The sequence below is a fragment of the Alligator mississippiensis genome, chromosome 7, assembly GCF_030867095.1.
Source record: "Alligator mississippiensis isolate rAllMis1 chromosome 7, rAllMis1, whole genome shotgun sequence".
Classification (NCBI taxonomy): Eukaryota; Metazoa; Chordata; order Crocodylia; family Alligatoridae; genus Alligator; species Alligator mississippiensis.
The window spans coordinates 10,220,346-10,238,207 of NC_081830.1; the positions used below are offsets into that span (position 1 = coordinate 10,220,346).

The 17,862-nt window shown below is 56.0% G+C and overlaps 2 protein-coding genes and 1 long non-coding RNA gene across 4 annotated transcripts; 1 reads left to right on the forward strand and 2 right to left on the reverse strand.

Moving 5' to 3' along the window:
• Positions 1-933: 933 nt before the first annotated feature.
• Positions 934-2,471, reverse strand: MRPS24 (mitochondrial ribosomal protein S24). Its single transcript, XM_006258560.4, has 4 exons — positions 2,399-2,471; positions 2,203-2,274; positions 1,880-1,991; positions 934-1,568 (listed from the first exon to the last, which is right to left on the reverse strand). Exons 1-4 carry the CDS (start codon positions 2,420-2,422, stop codon positions 1,285-1,287), a joined length of 492 nt encoding a protein of 163 aa, XP_006258622.1. The 5' UTR covers positions 2,423-2,471; the 3' UTR covers positions 934-1,284.
• Positions 2,472-2,568: 97 nt separating this feature from the next.
• On the forward strand, positions 2,569-8,509 carry LOC109286039 (uncharacterized). 2 transcript variants are annotated; one of them, XR_002093964.2, is made up of 5 exons: positions 2,569-3,134; positions 5,979-6,097; positions 6,250-6,374; positions 7,039-7,186; positions 8,401-8,509. It is a non-coding gene; the product is annotated as an uncharacterized LOC109286039 (long non-coding RNA). The 2 variants fall into 2 exon arrangements; XR_009463325.1 differs by having other exon boundaries at positions 7,056-7,186.
• On the reverse strand, positions 3,368-17,171 carry NPC1L1 (NPC1 like intracellular cholesterol transporter 1). Its single transcript, XM_059730499.1, has 19 exons — positions 17,014-17,171; positions 13,821-15,361; positions 13,428-13,528; positions 8,447-8,619; positions 8,041-8,169; positions 7,622-7,804; positions 7,378-7,492; positions 7,069-7,196; positions 6,716-6,853; positions 6,505-6,594; positions 6,193-6,383; positions 5,977-6,104; positions 5,455-5,584; positions 5,309-5,364; positions 4,964-5,114; positions 4,623-4,854; positions 4,206-4,319; positions 3,879-4,041; positions 3,368-3,607 (listed from the first exon to the last, which is right to left on the reverse strand). The coding sequence occupies exons 1-19, from the start codon at positions 17,113-17,115 to the stop codon at positions 3,495-3,497; spliced, it is 3,978 nt and encodes a 1,325-aa protein (XP_059586482.1). The 5' UTR covers positions 17,116-17,171; the 3' UTR covers positions 3,368-3,494.
• Between the last annotated feature and the right edge of the window lie 691 nt (positions 17,172-17,862).

Below are 17,862 nucleotides of genomic sequence, written 5' to 3' on the forward strand. Positions count from 1 at the left end.
TACCCACCCAGGGTAGATTTAATACCCCAGACACACCCCCAAGGCCCAAACTACCCAAGATCCCTGCCCCCAGGCCTCACCTGATCTACCCCCAAGACCTGATCTACACCCCGAGCCCCTCCCCAGGATGCATCTACCCCAGGCGCAGGAGGCGTCTGTGATACCTGGCCTGGCCCTGCACTGCATTCATTAGCACCTGGCTGGCACGGGCACCCACCCACACACAGCATCATGCCAGATAGGGCGCTCCAGGGGCAGCCAAGACCCCCACCCCACCCCAACACTGAGAAGGGGGGCTCTGCCCTGAGCAATGAAGCCTAGATGTTCCCTTGCTCAGTACCTCCGTGACTCAGTTTCCCAGCCACGGCTGCCCCAGTGGGTGTGGACAGGGGGCCATAAAGCTGTTTGTGACAGGCCTCACCCATCACACAGGGGCCGAGCGCAGCTTCCCCCCAGCCAACACCCACAGGCAAAAGTCCACCTTCCCATACCACTGGGAAGAGAACCCAGGCGCCAGGGCTCTGCACTAGTCCCTTGAGTCCTTTTTGCTTCCAGAGCTGGAGAGAACCCAGGCGTCCAGGCTCCCAGAGCCCACTCCCCTCCACAAAGCAGGAAAGAACCCAAGCATCTAGGCCCCCAGCTCCACTGCTTCAGCCCAACCTGTCCCCTCCCAGAGCTGAGGAAAGAACCCAGGCATCCCAGCCCACACACTCATGTGCCCCCATGGGGCACCTACATGTATCTGGGGAGGGGGCCCAGCTGGACCCTGGGATCTCAGCTGCCCACCACAGGGGCATCTCCCCAGCCCCCACACAAGGCAGGGGCACACTGGGAGGGTGCGCACCTGACCTACACCAGGGTACATTACCCACCCCAACCCCTTGCCCTTTCCAGCCCAGCCTGGCACCAAACCGGCACCACCACACCACGGTATACACCTTGCCAGCTCAGTCCTTTTATTGCCCTAGTACATCTGGCCCCGCCCCAGCTTGGGGGTCAACAGTGCCAGTGGGGGTGAGGAAGTGGGAGGGGCATCTGGGTGGCAACCAGCGCCCCCTGGTGGTGCCAGAAGGGATCACGGAGGAGTACACAGAGGAGTACCAGCATGTCAGGAGTGAGGGGCACCACACAGGCTGACAGAGCACCCTAGGGGCACTACAGGATCACATAGGTCCATGTTGTCACAAGGGGGGGAATCACATGGATCCACGGTGCCCCCTGGTGGCACCACGCGGGATCACATGGGTCAATGGTGGCACCCACCCCATGGGGCTGCGCGGCCACCTACAGATACTTGTAGACCAGCATGCTGGACACGGTCTGGAACTCCAGCTTGACAGGACACTTGTAGAAGTGAGAGAAGAGTGTCTCTGTGTAGGCGGCCAGGAAGTATATCTTGGCGGGCGCTATGTTTTGGAACAGCACCAGGCAGATGATCAGCACGTTGGCACGGCGCTTCAGCACTGGCTCCTGAGCCAGGAGGCCTACGAAGGTGCCATGGAGGAAGCGACGGATGAAGACATCCTCCACCAAGCGCTCCGCTGCGCCTTCCTCGCTGTCCAGGTTGCCTGTGGGGGAAATTACAAACCCCAGGGGCAAATCAAAAAGTAATGAGGTGTGGGGGTGGGAGATAATCAGGGGCTGGGCGCACCTGAAGTCCAACAGGGAGTGAATGAGGGACGAGAGGGAGAAACCACTGCTTAGCGGGGCCATCAAAAGCCCCAGGGGAATCAGGGGACAAGTCAGAAGCCTGCAGGAGGGGAAAGCAGGGGAGCACCAGGGCCCAGGAGCAAGTTAGGGGCTGGGGGGGGGGGGGCAGCAGAAGCCTGGGTGGAGTCACGGCCTCAAGGGGGAAGGACTAGGGCTGGGGGGCACTTACTGGTGTGCTGGGACAACCAGCCCTTGCGGTGAGCGATGTAGTGCGGCGGGTGGGCGGCCTCATAGGTCACCAGCTTCTTCCCCTTACTTACGCGCACCCGTGCCGCCCAGTTCTGGGGGGGGAAGAACCAGTGACCCCCGGCCCGTTCCCCTCCCCAGGGCAGAGCCCAACCCCTCAACGGGGAAACTGAGGCAGGGAGATACACCCCCCCCCCCGGGAAAAACTGAGTGAAGAACCAAGGAGTCCGGGCTCCTCTGGGCTAGGCTGCACGCCCCCCCGCCACCAGACCCAGAGACCCCCCCCCAGGGCAGGCGGGCTCCCACCTTGGGGCAGACGGAGCTGGCGTGCAGGGTCCGGCGGGGCAGGGGCCAGGCCAGGCAGCTCCGGGCGGCAGCCTAGGGGCAGGGCACAGCGTCAGCCAGGGGGGGTCACGGAGCCCAAGGGCCGGAGCACCCCCCCGCCCCCGCCCGGGAGACATCCCAGGTGTCCGTGCGCTCCCAAGCGTCCGAGCCCCCCCACCTGCCGACACAAAAGCGCCGCCATCTTGGAACGCGCCACCCTCCGCCGCCGCCACTACAGGCCCCGCCCCCCTGCAGGAACAAATGGTCCCGCCCGGCCGTGCGGGAGAAGAGCGAGGGCGGAACCATCTGCAGGCGGCCGCGGGGGAAGGGGCTCCTTGGGCTGAACCACCGCTGGGGGTGGGGAAGTGGTCGCCTCGTGGGCCTGGCCGGGTTGTGCTGCGCTGCGCTGCGCTGAGCAGACTTCCCCCCCGCCGGAGACAACCCAGGCGTCCGAGTCCCCGTCCCACCCTCGCCAGGACAGAGCCCAGGCGTCCGAGACGCGCACAGCCAAAGAAGAAGCCAGGCATCTGCGCTCCCGGACCCCCCACCTAGTACAGCCCGCGTATCCGGGCTCCCACCAGGTCCAAAAAGAGGACACATGGCAGGCGGGGGTGGGGGGCAGTGCCCTGTCCATCCTGCTGCCCCTCCAGCTCCTGCCCCAGCCCTGCCCTGCCCGAACGCCCAGGACTTCGCTTTGCTCCGGGGTGGGAGCAGGGGGAGGCGACTGGAGGCAGCAGAGTGCACCGCCTGGGCCAGCCGCCTCCACGCGCTGCAGGCGGGTCCGTCGGCGCTCTCCGCTCCCGCCAGTGGAGCAAAGGAAAATCTTGGGCATTTGAGCAGATTTAAAAAAACCCACCCAGACAGAGATCAGAGGGCTCAAAAAGAGGACGTGTCTGGGAAAACCCGGACAGATGGTAAGCCAGGGCTCTTCCCCCATCCAGGATAGAACCCGGGAGTCCAGGCTCCCTGAAGCAGCCCACCCCCATTCTGAATAGGACCCAGGTGTCCGGCGTCCTAGGACCCCTTCCCAGTTGGGACCGAACCCAGGCATCCAGGGTCTCTGGGTTCCTCTTGCATGGGGCCTCAGACGCCTGGCTTCCCTCCCCGAGGTACAGACAGAGACAAGTAGAGACTTTGCCAGGGCAAATCACCAGCCTTTATTACCCCAAGGGCCAGGCCCAGCCTGGGAGAACCACCCTAAACAGAACCCAGGAGTCCGGCATAGCACTGGTTTCCTGCCCACCCAGGCCCTGGCAGCCCCGGAGAGGTGGGGATCAGGCCTGGGGGGATGTGGGGGGATCCTTGCTGGGGTCCTCGGGGGGCTGGGTGCCAGGGCTGGAGCTGGTCAGGGTCTTCACTGAGGACAGGCTCATCAGTGGGGGTGGGCCTGCGGGCACAGCAGATTCAGGGCTGGGCATCCACTGGGCCCCCAGCCCAAACCCCATGCACCCTATCCCAGCCCCCAACCTGTGTCCCCCATACCAAGAGCAAACCTTCGTGCCCCAGCCCCATGCTCCCTGGCTCCCCCTTTGTGCCCCAGCTGCAGCCCGTCTCCACCCCCGACCCCAGGTCCAGCTCCTTCCCCATGCCCCCTCCTCATGCCCCTGCCGTGCCCTCTACCCCAGCCCCAGCCCCCTGGCAAAGTCCCATGCCCGCACCGAAATAGCTGAGCAGCACGGGCAGCAGTACTAGCCCATGGACCAGGCCCAGTAGCGTGACGATGAGGTTGAGGCGGAAGAAAAAGATCTGCACCAGCCGTGCCCGTGCGAATGCCAGCACCACGATGCCTGGCAGGTTGGTCATGGCCACACCTGCCACCACCTAAGGGGCAGGGATCAGAGTGCAAGTGGCAACCCCTGCCCTGCCCCACACCCTTCCATCTCCCCACCAGGCCAGAACTGCGCCCTCTCCCCGTGCCCCAGAGCCTGGCATCTCCCCCAGCCAACCCTGAGCTGCCTGTGCCCTCCACAACCATGGGCACTCACAGCGCTGCCCATGTCCACAGTGGCTTCTTTGGCGCGCTCCAGGCGCCCTGGCCGGGTGCTGATGGCGAAGGAGCGGGTGATATGGGACGTGAACTCCACTGAGATGCCCACAGTCTGCAAGGGGGACATAGGAAGTATTGGTGGCTGGGGGCACTACCTGCCAGGGCTGGGGCCAGCCCAGAGCTGGGATTGGGGTAGTTGGAAGGCACAGGGCTGTGCCAGGGCATATAAGGGGTCCCTGCGGTAGGGGGCAGGAGGGAGGGTGAGAGGGAGCAAGGGGCAGTGCCAGGGTAGGACATACCAGCTGAGGGGGGTATAAGAGGCACACTGGGCTATGGTGCATCAGGGCAGGGGGACATGGGGGGGGCTCAGGGGTCACAGGGTGGGGGTCGGGGTTCAGAGGTCAGGGCAACACACCGCAACGAGGTTGACGAGGGCGACAGCATTGTAGGGGATGCTCCAGAGGGCCATGGCACCACCAGTGGTCACCAGCACAGACAGCACGGCCACCAGGTTGGCCAGGCCCAGGCGCAGCTCCAAGCCCAGCAGCAGGCAGCTGACAGCAAAGGTGGGCACCAGGCACAGTCCCAGCGTGAACAGTCCCTCGCCCACGATGCTCAGGTACTGCTCATAGAACACGTAGGGCAGCCTGCCAGCCACCCAGCCCCACTCAGCGCTCGCCTGTCCCAGGACCACCAGGGAGTCCCAGAGGGCCCCATGTGGCACCCACCCCCAGCACCCCTCCGTCCTGGACTCACGAGTAGGGGAAGACGCGGAAGCTCGGGTCGGTGCCAGGCACGCGGCGCATGGAAGCCGTGATGTTAGCAGCCAGTGCCCGTGCAGCTGCCAGCGCCGCCGTGAACTCCTGGGAGTTGCGCAGCGGCGTGTGGTAAGCCATGAACCGTGACGCTGTGGGACCAGGCATCAGCAGGCACCGGAGTCCCTGCCATGGGCAGCCAGAGCCCCCCATACCCACCCTGCTCCTGGAAGCCTGGGCACATGGTGGCCACAGCCCTGAGCCCCCTGCCCTGCCTCTCACAGTGCCCAGTCCCCTCAGCCCCCGGCCCACGCTGGCAGTGCCCCCAGTGATACCCACCACTCACCTAGGATCTCGCCGCCGGGACCAACATCCACCGCAGTGTTGTAGGCACCGAGGCCACTGCACCAGGGACAGACGGGCAGGGATGAGCAGGCACAGCCAGCCCAGTGGTGGGTGCCCCCAGTGCACCCCCCTCCAGCAGGCACCTACCCCTTGGGGCACTGCAGGGTGGGCCGGTCACCCAGGAACCAGGGCAGGAAGCGGTCAAAGTCAGTGGGTGATGGGCGGGCACCTGATGTCCCACCTGCCTGGCACTTGCCCAGCAGGCAGCTCAGCGAGGCTGGGGGCAAGGGCAAACCAGAAAGTGGGCACCTGCACCCCCATGCCCCACCTATGTTTCCCAGTGCCACCCAAAGCCCCCAAGTGCCCCCCAGTGTCACGCTGGTGTGCCCCAGGACCCCCAGTGCCTCCTAGTGCACCCCAATCCCTTCTGTGCTCCCCAATGTCCCTTAGTGACCCCCCAAGAGCCAGCCCTCCCCCTGGGCACAGGTGAGGCCTCCCAGTGCCCCAGCCCCCCTACACCCACCCCACAGCAGGGCAGGGGCTGCAGCGTGGTTAACCCCATTCAGTGCCACAGGTCAGGTGATGCCCAGTCCAAAACACTGGAGGGGCACGGTCCCTTTAGCCCCCCTCCATGCCCTGGGAAGGGGTATTAACCCAGGGGGCACTTACAGTCTGTGGCGGGACAGAACTGCCCCTTCTTGGGCCCAAAGACATGGATGCGGCAGCAGCCCGATGTGGGGTTGAGCCAGTCAAGGAAGTCGTCCACCCACGATGTGGCTGGGATGGCCAGGTACGAGCTGGGGGGGCAGGGATTGGGGGGATGACACCCTTAGGAAGGGGGCTGTGGATTGGAAATGAGGGGCACTGGGAGGGCCCTGCACTTACACGTTGGGGAACTCGGCAGCATACTGGATCTTCTGCATGAGCGAATTGTTGTCACAGCCGGTGCTGGAGCAGACGCCGTCAATGCCAGCAGTCAAGGAGAAGTTGTAGCCGGATGTGGTGATGAAGAAGGTGGGGACACCCACCATGAAGTACTGGTTCAGTGCCTCAAAGTACTGCAGCAGGTACGAGTCCTGGGGGGGCAGTGCCATCATGGCTGGGGGTCAGGAGTGAGGGATATCGATGGGGTTGGAGGGTCCAAGGGGCTGTGGGTTAAGAGTGAGGAGCACCCGCGGGCTGGGGATCAGGGGTCACCTCAGGCAGTGCCAGCTCTTGGTCTAGCCCCACTTCCAGTTGCAGCGTGAAATAGAGACCAGCACAGAAGAGGAAGAAGAACAGCAGCATCTGGGGGCACAGGGTGAGGAGTTGGGGGGAAGAGGTGAGCCAGGCCATAGATGCCTGGGTGCCTTTGACCTTCCCCACCCAGCCCCTAGACACCTGGGTCCCACAGCCTGCACTCACTCACCACAACTGGCCGCATGCGTCGGTGCAGCAGGGCAGGGGCATAGTAGCGGCGCATCAGGGGCCGCAGCAGCCCTGAGTCCTGCCAGGCCCTCTGGCCCTTCTGGCAGCTGCAGCAGCAACACATGTCCCAGCGCCCGGCCTGTGGGGTCAGGGGAGCATGGCTGGGCTGCATTGAGATCCTGGCCCCCCACTCCTGCCTCCTAAAGCCTTGTACCCCCAGTCCCAGCCTGGGACCTGCTGGAGCCCCTCACTCCACACCCTGCAGCCTAGAGCCCCCCACCACTTGCTGCCCCCAGGCTGGAGGCCCCCCCATTTCCCCCTCAGCACTGATTCTCCCCAAGGCCAAGGTGGTACCTCCTGCCTGCGGGCATCCAGCGCCACCAGCGCCACGAAAGCCGAGATCTGGAGCAGGAAGTCAAGCACAACAGCGACACCGGCCGAGAGTGCGAAGGACCGGACTGCCGGCATCTGGGTCAGTGCCCCTGCATGGGGGGGGGGGGGGGGGGGGGGGAAATCAGTCAAGCCCACCCCCCACAACTACCAACTCACAGCTGCCTACTCCCCCACCCCAGCCCTACCAGTGCCCCTCATTCCCAGCCTTCAGCCCCCTGCCCGCAACAGCCCATCTAGCACCCCTCACTCCTGACCCACAGCCCCACTCACCCAGAAAGAAGCAGACGGCCTCGGAGAGGCTGCACAGCAGCATGCTCGGGGCCACGTTGCCCAGTATCCGCCCAATGTGCTGCTCCCGGCTCTCACCCACGCCCCGCTCTGACCTCTGCCAACACAAGGGAAGGGGTTCGGGGGCACTGGCCAAGCCAGTAGAGGGGCAGGGAGCTGCGGGTCAGGAGTGAAGGGCACGAGTGGTGCCAGGGGGGTGCTGCGGATTGGGAGTGAGGAGCCTCACCTGTAACTCCAACACAAAGATGAAGATGTTGTCAGCGCCCACGGCAAGCAGGAGGAAGGGCAGCACCTCCACGATAATGAGGGACGAGGGCAACCCCATGTAGGCGCAGAGCCCCATGGCTGACCCCACAGCGCACAGCACCACCAGCACACCCCCCAGCCCCAGCGTCATCTTGGAGTCCACCTGCAAGGGGAGGCAGGATAGTACAGAAGCTCCCACCCCCAGCCTGGCTGGCAATGGAGTGGGGGCAGTAGTGGGAGCTGGCTCCAGGGGGCTGGGTGGCACTGCACCAGGGGTGCCCACTGCCTTGCCTTGCAGGGATGTGTTCAGCAGGGGCAAACCCCCCCATGTGCCCAGATATGCTTTGGGGCCCCCCAGGGAGCGCCCCCAACCTCCGGATCTGCTCCAGGTGCCCATACCAGGATATGGCGGCAGCTGTTGTAACTGCCCAGAGCTAGGGCAATGTAGAGGAAGACAACAAGATAGCTGATGGCAAAGATGGGCAGGTCCTCAGCCGTTGTACGATTGATCTCATCCTCCAGTGAGCGCTGGAGGAGATAGGGAAAGGGTCAGAGCTGGCAGGACCCCCCAGTGCCCCTCACTCCCTGCCCCCCCAAGTCTTACTGGTGCCCCTCATTCCTAACCCAGAGCCCCCTGCCTGCCCCAGCCTTGCTGATGCCCCTCAATCTCCACCCCGCCACTGGTGCCCCTCACTCTTGACCCACAGTGCCCTCCTGTCAGTACCCCTGAGAGACTGGCACCTCTGTTCCACTTGGCAGAAGGGCTGTGGGTCAGGAGTGAGGGGCACCGGCCACCCCTCCATACCTCTGCCATGTAGGCCACAGAGAGGTTGCCAGCATGCTCGCGCTGGAAGTCCTGCAGGATCTCGAGAAACCGCTGCTCCCACAGCAGTGCCCACTCGAAGCGTGGGTCATCCCGGTGGTAGTTGTTGAGCGAGAAGGTCAGGACCAGGGCCTCCGCCTCTGAGTATTCCTCCCCTACGTACACCACGCCAATGTCATGCATGTGATAGGGCAGGCACATGCCCTGTGTTGTAATTATATTCGATATGCTACAGTATTATGCTATTACATGACACTGTGCTGTTACATGACGGCTAGGGCATGGCATGGCATGTGGACATTTATCTGTTACACCGTGTTACATTACCAGCAGTTAAGGTATATTACGTTACATGACTGCTATGATGTTATGCCAGGTTATATTTTATTTAAACTTATGTTATATTTAAACTTACATTATATGTTATAGTTAAACTTACATAATGTTGTATAACATACTATGTTATAGGTTGTATCGTATATTTAAATTTATGTTATATGTACCATGTTATAGTTTTCTCCGACTGAAAAAAAAATCCCAATTTTTGGATTAAAAAAAGTAACTCCAAATACACATTTTTCCAGGGTTAAAATGAAACACTGCTAATATATAGACATATATATATATAATGGTGTTTCATTTTAATCATGGAAAAATGTGATTTGGGGTTACTTTTTTTTAAATCCAAAAATTGGGGATTTTTTAAAATCAGAGAAAACCAGGATCCCTAGTTATGTTTCAACTTATGTCATATGTTATATGCTATGTTAGGTTATGTCATGTTACCAGCATGTAACATTACATTACCAGTAAATTAAGCTGTGTTACATTACATTACTGGTATATTATGTTATGCCAGGTTATGTTATATTTCAACTCGTGTCATATTAGGTTAGGTTGCATTATGTTATCAGCATATTATATTATGTTGTGTTTCATGATCAGTATATTATGATCTGATACGGTACCAATATATTATGTTATGTTATGTTACATAACCAGTGTATTATGATACAGTATGATACTATAGGATGCATTACCTTACCAACATATTATATTGTGCATATTATGTTATGTTAGACTGCCAGTATATTATGATTCGATATAACAGGATATGATACAATATTATATGATGCTGGTATACTATATTACGTTATGTTACATTATCCTACTGGTATATTATTTTACAATACCAGTATATTATGATCCAATACAATACAATACAATACAATACTAGTATATTATATGATATGTTAACATTATGTTACTGGTATACTATATTCTGTTCTGTTACCTTACCAGTGTAATACAGATAAGTGGGGCTGGAAGGGACCTCCAGAGGTCACATCTAGTCCAACCACCTGCCTGAGGCAGCATCAGCCCTATCCAATCTATTCCATACAAACTATAATCTAAGCTCTACATAAGACTATATAAGACATCAGTCCTGACACACCACAGACCTAACACCCGCATTTGCCACAAGTAAAGCAGGGGGACCATGGCAGCCAGCATCCTGCTTCTATAAAATGTTGTCGATATATGTTCAAGGCATCCCAGATAAAAGGCCACAGCCCTGCTGCAGAGGAAGGCAAACCTGCCCCTAGTCCATACTGGTCTGACTAAGGTGGGGAATTCCTTCTTGACCCCAATGCAGCATCTGTCTGACCCTGAGCAGAATGGCAAGAACTTCTAACCAGGACCTTCCAGCTTTGGTCCCAGCAGGAAAATCGGCACAACCCAACTGAAGTTCCCAGCCTTAGCTGCAGGCAGCACTCAAAGCCTCTGGAGAGGCTTAAAAACCCCCTAAATGCATGAAGCAGAAAAAATAAAGGGGGGGGGGGACAAAGCAACCAGCAAAGCCCAAAAGCATGGGTAGAAAATAGGTATTGATACACCTAGATCATCCTCGACCAGTGCCTGGCCAACCTTTTGAACACCTCCAGTGATGGAGAGGCCACAACTTCCCTGGATGCCTATTCCACAGCCTCTCTGCTCTAATAGTCAAGGTTTTTTTCTGGATCTCCAATCTAAACCTACTTTGCTGCAACTTTAAGTCATTGGTCCATGTCCTCCTCCCTACAGCAAGAGAGAAAAGGTGCTTTTCCACTTCTTTATGACAGCCCTGCAAGTCTCTGAAGCCTGCCATCACGTCCCCTCTTAAGCACCTTTTCCACAAGCTGAACATGCCCAGCTCCTTCAGCCTCTCCTCATATGACTTGCCTTCCAAGCCCTTGCTCATCTTTGTCACTGCCTCTGGATCCTTTCCAACTTCTCCACATCCTTTTTAAACTGTGGAGCCCAGAACTGCACACACTGCTGCAGATGAGACCTAAGCAGTGCCAAGAAGAGAGGCATAATCACCCACTGTGTCTTGCGCCTGATGCTTCTGATGATGGATCCCAAAGCCACATTGGCCTTTTGAGTGACTGCATCACACTGCAGACTCATATTCAGTCCGTGATGTAACAAGACTCCCAAGTCCTTTTTCCAAAGGCCATCCAGCCAGTTGTCTTCTATTTTGTATTTGTGTTTTTGATTATTCATCCCAAGGTGCAGCACCTTGCATTTGTCTGCACTGAACTCCATCCTGTTAACTCTAGCCCAGCTTTCTTATCTGTTGAGATCCTTCTGAATTGCACTCTCATCCTCCATGTTCACAGTCCTTTCCAGTGTTTTGTCATCTGCAAACTTGCTCAAGAAGCCTCCTAGGCCAGCATCCAAATAGTTAATAAACACACATTGAACACCAGGCCCAGGGTAGACCCTTGTAGGACTCCACTGGAAACCTCCTGCCATTCTGACATGAAACCATTAACAAATACCCTCTGCTTGTGGCTATTGAGCCAGTTGTCTATCCAGCTGGTAGTAGTTTTATCCAGCCCACACTTCTCAAAGTTGTTTATAAGGTAATGCAAGACTTTGTCAAAAACCTTCCTGATACACCATATCCACAGCATTCCCTTCATCCACACAAGTCGTATTTTGGTGAAAGAAGGAGATCAGGTTTGTTTGACACAATTTGTTTGTTGTGAATCCATGCTGGCTGCTTGTGATGAGCCCTTCCTCCTCCTGGTTCTTGCAATGGCCTTCCTTAGGATCTGCTCCAGTAACTTCCCAGGTATTGAGATGAGGCTAATATTCCACAGGTCCACCTCTTTGAGAAAGGAGCATTATACTAGCGCTTCTCCAGCCCTCTGGTACCCGGTCAGTCTCCCACAATTTCATGCAGATCATTGCAAAGGGCTCCAAGATCTCCTCTGCCAGTTCCTTCAGGACCATGGGATGAAGCTCATCCGGCCCTGCTGACTTGAATTAATTCAGACTCTACAAAAGCTCTCCAAATAGCTCTTTTGTTATCTTCTCCCTCAGCTTCCCCCTTCCTTATCCAGATAATCCCTATTAGGGGTATAACTGCACCCCAATTTTTCTGTGAAGACTGAGGCAAAGTAGCTGCTGAGTAGCTCCCCTTGCTTTGTATCTTCAGTTATGCTCCTATATGATACAATATGATACAATTCCAGTATGATGTGTTTTGTTGTGTTGTGTTTCATTGTGTTGTGTTATGTTATATTACCAGTGTATTATGATCCAATAAAATAGGATGGGATGGGATGCTGGTATATGATACTGTTATATTACATTCTGTTACTGCTCTATTCTGTTATGTTATGTTACCAATATATTATAATCCAATACAGCATTATACAATACAATTCACCAGTATATGATATTGTGTTATGTTACAGTCTGTTACTAGTATATTATATTATACTGCAACAACAGTATATTATGTACTAATATAACAGCTTTATAATAAAATGATCATAGAAACTATAACAGTTTATTATCAAATAGTGTATTTTATACATGTATAATAAAACCACAATAAAACTGTAGGCTATATAATAAGGTACTATATTGTATATGGTTTTGTGTTTTTATGTACATATATCAAATAGACCATATAATAATAGACTATATTTTATATGGTTTTACCGGGGTGTTATTATATAAGCTTATAGCATAGACCAGAGAGCTAACCTGCAGCCCTTGTGCCAGGTGGAACAAGATTCTATATATGTATGTTTTTATTGTGGATGTATTATATATGTGCATATAATAGACTATATAATCATAGACCATATTTTATACATTTATGTATTAGATAGATAGATATAGTTTATACAATATAGCCACAACAAAACCACATACAATATAGTCTATGATTATATAGTCTATGCTATACACCTACATAATATAGCTACAATAAAACCACATACAAGATATTATATATCATCTATGGATTGTATAATAGGAGACTAATATAATAAAGCCACAATAAAATCCTATACAGTACAGCCTGTTAGTAACAATGACAGCAATACAGACAGCAACAGCAGCAGCAACACCACAGAGCCTGCCCACAAGAATGACATCATCACAGTAGCAATAACAATAACCATGATAACCACAATAACCATCGTAACACAAACATAGCAGCAGTGACAGCAACAAGGGTGGTGATAAGGACAACAATGATGATAATGAGAATAAACTAACACAAGTAGCAGTGACGGTGACAATGATAATATGTTAATGATCAAGCAGCAGTAGCAGCAGCAGCAATGCCCTGGCTCTAATGCGGGGCTCCCTGGCACACCCATGGCTGCCTGGCATCAGACTCTCGCTTTATGTTCTTTCCAGTCCCTAAAAGACCAGAAACCACCAGTGTTTGGCCCAAAACCTGCAGGCCTGGGACAGGCTTGGCTGCAGCCCAGGTTGAACTCCTAGCCTGGGGGTCGTGTAGGGCTGCAGTTGAATGCCTAGCCTGGTGTGTAGAGGGAGACCCCTGTGTCTACCTTGCTCCCAACCCGCAACCCCCTGCCCCTACAGCCCAGCCGGTAGCCCTCGCCCCCAACCTGCAGCCCCCTGCACCCACTGCCCCCAGGCTGTGACTCACCAGAGTAGCCGCCCACAGCCAGGAAAGGGAAGACGGGTGCTCCATAGTCAGCCATGCAGCTTAACTCCAGGTTGGTGATATCCTTGAAGGACAGCGGCGAGCTGGGGGGGGTAAGGGTAGGGTGTGAGGGTGGTGTCCCTTGCAGGGTTGAGGGGAAGCAGAGGGCTGCAGGTCAGGAGTGAGGGGCACCAGCAGGGCTGGGGAGGAGCAGGGTGGCTGAGGGCCATGAGTGAGGGGCACTGGCAAGAACTGGGGGTCGTGTAGGGCTGCAGGTTGGGAGGGGCACTGGGGGAGGCAGGGAGCTGTGGGTATGGAGTGAGGGACACTGCCAGGGCAGGGGACTGTGGGTTAGAAGTGAGGGGCACGGCTGGGCTGGGGGAAGGGGGCCCGCACTTGACACAGTAGAGGAAATGGTCCCTCCAGTCCACGGTGCCTTGCTTGCCAGCCACACTCTGGGGAGCCGTGAGCAACAGGCGGGTGCGGTTGCTCTGGAAGTACTGGGCCAGGCTGTTAACACAGCAGTCACTGGGGCCAGGCTGCTCAGGGTTGAGGGGCGCATAGCACACATCAGCCAATGTCACATTGTGTCCGTGCCGGGGTGCCCAGACCATCACATCCCGCAGCCTCTCCTGCAGCTCCAGCAGCTTCAGCAACACGGGCTGGGACAGCACCCCACTAAAATTCTTCTCTCCCAGCAGCAGCGAGTGGTAGCTCTCGCCCTGGAGCCCAGGGGCTGTCAGGAACACCTGGTTGGTGCGGAAAAAGGGCCCGAAGTGCCTGTCGTGGAAGGCCTTTTCCTGCCGTGCATCGCTCCCCGGCGCTGCCCACAGCTCCACTGGGTCTGTGACCAGCTCCAAGAAAGCCAACCCGCTGCAGCAGCCCAGCGTGGCAGCAGCGGCCACGGCCAGCACCGTGCCAGGGTAGCTGGCTACCAGCTCCCCCCAGAACTGGAAGGCAGCTCCAAGCCGGGCCTGGGCAGCTTCTGTACACTTCATGCCTCTCTCTCGTTCCTTCTTCTGTGGCTTGGGAGCTGGAGGCTTGCTGGCCCGTCTCTGCCAGCAGCACCACCCTCTCCAGGCCAGGAAGGTGACTGAGAGCCCAGCAAAGAGCACGCAGGCCACAAAGAGGTCCCCGTCCATCACACCCACATGAAAGGGCTCTGGGGGCTCTGGCAGCGGTGGCAGTGGGGGGCAAGCAGCTGGGCAGTCCTGGCATGAGCACGGCTCACTACCAGCCTCCACAGGGCTCTGGCAAGCCACTGTCGCAGCCCCCAGGGGCTTCATGCCATCACCAGGGCCTGGAGCACTGTCAGGGATGAGGTGGAAGCGAATGCGCAGAGGTGCCAACCCATTGCTAGTGTCCCCTTGGAAGTCCAGCCAGCGCTGGGGATTGCAGAGTGTCACGCCGTACTTGCCACACATAGCAGCTATGGCATAGCCCCCTGTGGCTGGCAGCCGGACATTGCGGCATGAGGTATAGGCATCACTAGCAAAGCTCTGTTGATAGAAGCCATCATACTCCAGCACGGCGAAGCTGCCAGCAGCGATGCCAGAACGAGCAAAGACACGGGTGACATTGGTGAAGAGGCTCTGGTCTGGGCTGCAGATGTTGTGGCAGTGCAGGGTAGCAAAGTTGCGGGCGCAGGCTGGGCAGCGCGCCAGCACGCCCCCCGACAGCGCCAGGCTAGCCTCCAGGGCGTTGAGCTGCCCCAGCGAGCAGCAGGCTTGGCTGCCCTCCAGCATCGGGCAGACACGGCGCAGGGCGGCCAGGTGCAAGCCTGACATGTTGCGGGCTGGGCCATTGTCCAGGCAAGGCACCTGGGTGGGAAACAGGCTGATGTTCACCTCAGGGTTGCGCCCACACTCGCCGTAGAAGGAGCAGTAGCCAGTGCGGTGGATGGGGGTCAACGCTGGGGTGGATGTTGCTGTCCAGGCCTGTTGCGAGGGAGGGAGGGAAGAGCTGCTGAACTCTGACCCTGGCAGCCACCCATTCCTTGTTGGGGGCAACTGACCTGTGATCTCTGACCCCTCCCAGTGCTCCGTGTTACCCTGGCACCCAACGTTACTGGGGCCGGATAACTTGACTTTTGACCCCCAGCTGGGAACACTACTGGGGGGAGGAAATCAGAGACCCTAGATGACCTGACCTCTGACCCCCATGCCCAACCTCGCCCAAACCTCCACACTAAAGCAAGCTACTCATAGTGGGAGACCAGACCCTTATACAACTTGACCTCTGATACCTGACCCCCAGACTGGACCACTCCTCGTGGGAGATCAGGGCCCTATAACCTGACCCCCACCTCTCCCATAGAATCAGAGAATTAGGGTTAGAAGGGACCTCAGGAGGTCATCTAATCCAACCCCCTGCTCCAAGCAGGACCGTCCCTAACTAAATCATCCCAGCCAAAGCTTTGTCTAGCCACGTTTTGAAAGCCTCCAAAGATGGACTTTCCACCACCTCTCTGGGTAACCCGCTCCAGTTTCACTACCCTCCTAGTGAGAACATTCTTCCTAATATCTAGCCTAACCTTCCCTTGCTGCAACTTGAGACCATTGTGCCTTGTTCTGTCATTTGCCACCACCAAGAGCAGTCCAGCTCCATCCTCTTTCAAACCCCTCTTCAGGTAGTTAAAGGCTGCTGTTAAATCCCTCTCTGAGTCTCCTCTTCTCTAGACTAATAAGCCCAGATCCCTCAGTCTTTCCTCATAAGTCCTCCAGCCCCCTCACCATTTTTGTTGCTCTCTGCTGGACTCTCTCCGATTTGTCCACATCCTTTTTGTATGGGGTGCCCAAAACTCAGTACGTGGCCCACAGTACTCCAGATGTGGCCTCACCAGTGATCAATAGAGGGGAATAATTAACTTCCCTTAACCTATTGGCAACTCCTACCAATGCAGCCCAGGATGCTGCCAGCCTTCTTGGCAACAAGGGCACACTGTTGGCTCCTATTCAGCTTATTGTTCACTGTAACCCTGTCTTTTTTTGCAGAGCTGCTGCCCAGCCACTCAGCCCCCAGCCTGTACTGGTGCATGGGATTGTTCCATCCTAAGTGCAGGACTTTTCACTTGTCCTTATTGAACCTCATGAGATATCTTTTGACCCAATTCTCCAATTTGTCTATATCACTGAATCCTAGCGCTACCCTCCAGCATAACTACTACACCCCCCAGCTTGGTGTCATCTGCAAACTTGCTGAGGCTGCACCCTATGCCATCTTTCAGGTCCTTGATGAAGACACTGAACAAAACCAGCACCAGAACAGAGCCCTGGGGCACTGCACTTGATATGGGCTGCCAACTAGACATTGAGCCATTGATTACTACTCTCTGAGCCCAATGCTCCAGACAGTTTTCTGTCCACCTTACACTCCATTCATCCAGCCCATACTTCCTTAGCTTCCCACTGCAAGCCCAGCCACTCCTGCACACCCCCCTGAACCACTCTGGCTCCCCATAACCTGACCTCTGGTCCTTGACCCCTCCCCCCCACCTCTGAATCTGCCCATCCTTAATAGACCAGCCTCTGCCATATGCCCAGACCTCTGACCCCAGGTGTCCCTCTCCCCACAAGCTGCCAGAACTTACCAGTTCCAAGGAGGCACAGACCAGTGCCAGGGCCAGGAGGGACCCAGGCATCCTGGCAGGCAGGTGGGCGGAAGAGGGCCAGGCACCTTGAAGACTTCTCATTAATGGGGCTGTCGTCTCCTATTAGCGGGTCTGGCCTGATGGCCCTGGAGCCAATCAGGCAGCAGCTGGGCCCATAAATCCCAGGAATCATTAACCCAGCCGCCCACGGGAACCAGGACAGCCCCTGCCCCCACCCCAGGGAAGGCAAAAATGCCTCCGTTCCTCTTTCTACCATGCCACATGCGGGCAGGGCCAAGCACCTGAAGGGGAAACCGGGGTTTCACCCCCCCTACCAAGGCTGAAGCCTTCCTGATCTGGGGTCAGGGGTCCAGATCAGGAATCTCTTCCAGCCCCAGGGCAGAACAGTGGATAGAGCTCAACCCCTGCAGCCCTGAGGCTAGAGCATGCTCAGTGTATGGCCTACCCCAGCCAAAAGGGGGCAAGGGGGATCATACTGAACATGCTTAGTGCAGACAGAAGGTCCTGAGCATATTTATCCACTCATATTCAGAATTAATCACCCACTCAACATTTGCATGTATTTGCCTGGGAGCACTGAGTCACACCCCTTTCCTTGCCCCACACCCAGCGTTGTATTCCTTGCTTCTTCTAAATTATTCTAATAGACACAAAACAAACACCAATGCAGCTTCAATTCGGCTAATTAATACAAATATTCATAGTATACTTGAATAGAAATTCCCATTTACACTTCTTCTGGGAATGACTGAAGACATGCAAAACACATGCCAATGCAGCAATATATCCTAATATCTGCAAATAATAATAAGGAATTTAAATATATAC

What these genes read in the sequence shown, in the direction of transcription:
- MRPS24 (XM_006258560.4), bottom strand. Translation starts at nt 2,422, where the DNA reads ATGGCGGCGCTTTTGTGTCGGCAG. An exon ending in CGGCGCTTTTGTGTCGGCAG is followed by an intron (nt 2,275 to 2,398) that starts GTGGGGGGGCTC and finishes CCCTGCCCCTAG; the next exon opens with GCTGCCGCCCGGAGCTGCCT. An exon ending in CTGGTTGTCCCAGCACACCA is followed by an intron (nt 1,569 to 1,879) that starts GTAAGTGCCCCC and finishes TTTCCCCCACAG; the next exon opens with GCAACCTGGACAGCGAGGAA.
- NPC1L1 (XM_059730499.1), bottom strand. Translation starts at nt 17,115, where the DNA reads ATGAGAAGTCTTCAAGGTGCCTGGCCCTCTTCCGCCCACCTGCCTGCC. An exon ending in AAGAGCTGGCACTGCCTGAG is followed by an intron (nt 6,384 to 6,504) that starts GTGACCCCTGAT and finishes CTGCCCCCCCAG; the next exon opens with GACTCGTACCTGCTGCAGTA. An exon ending in TTCCGCGTCTTCCCCTACTC is followed by an intron (nt 4,855 to 4,963) that starts GTGAGTCCAGGA and finishes GGTGGCTGGCAG; the next exon opens with GCTGCCCTACGTGTTCTATG.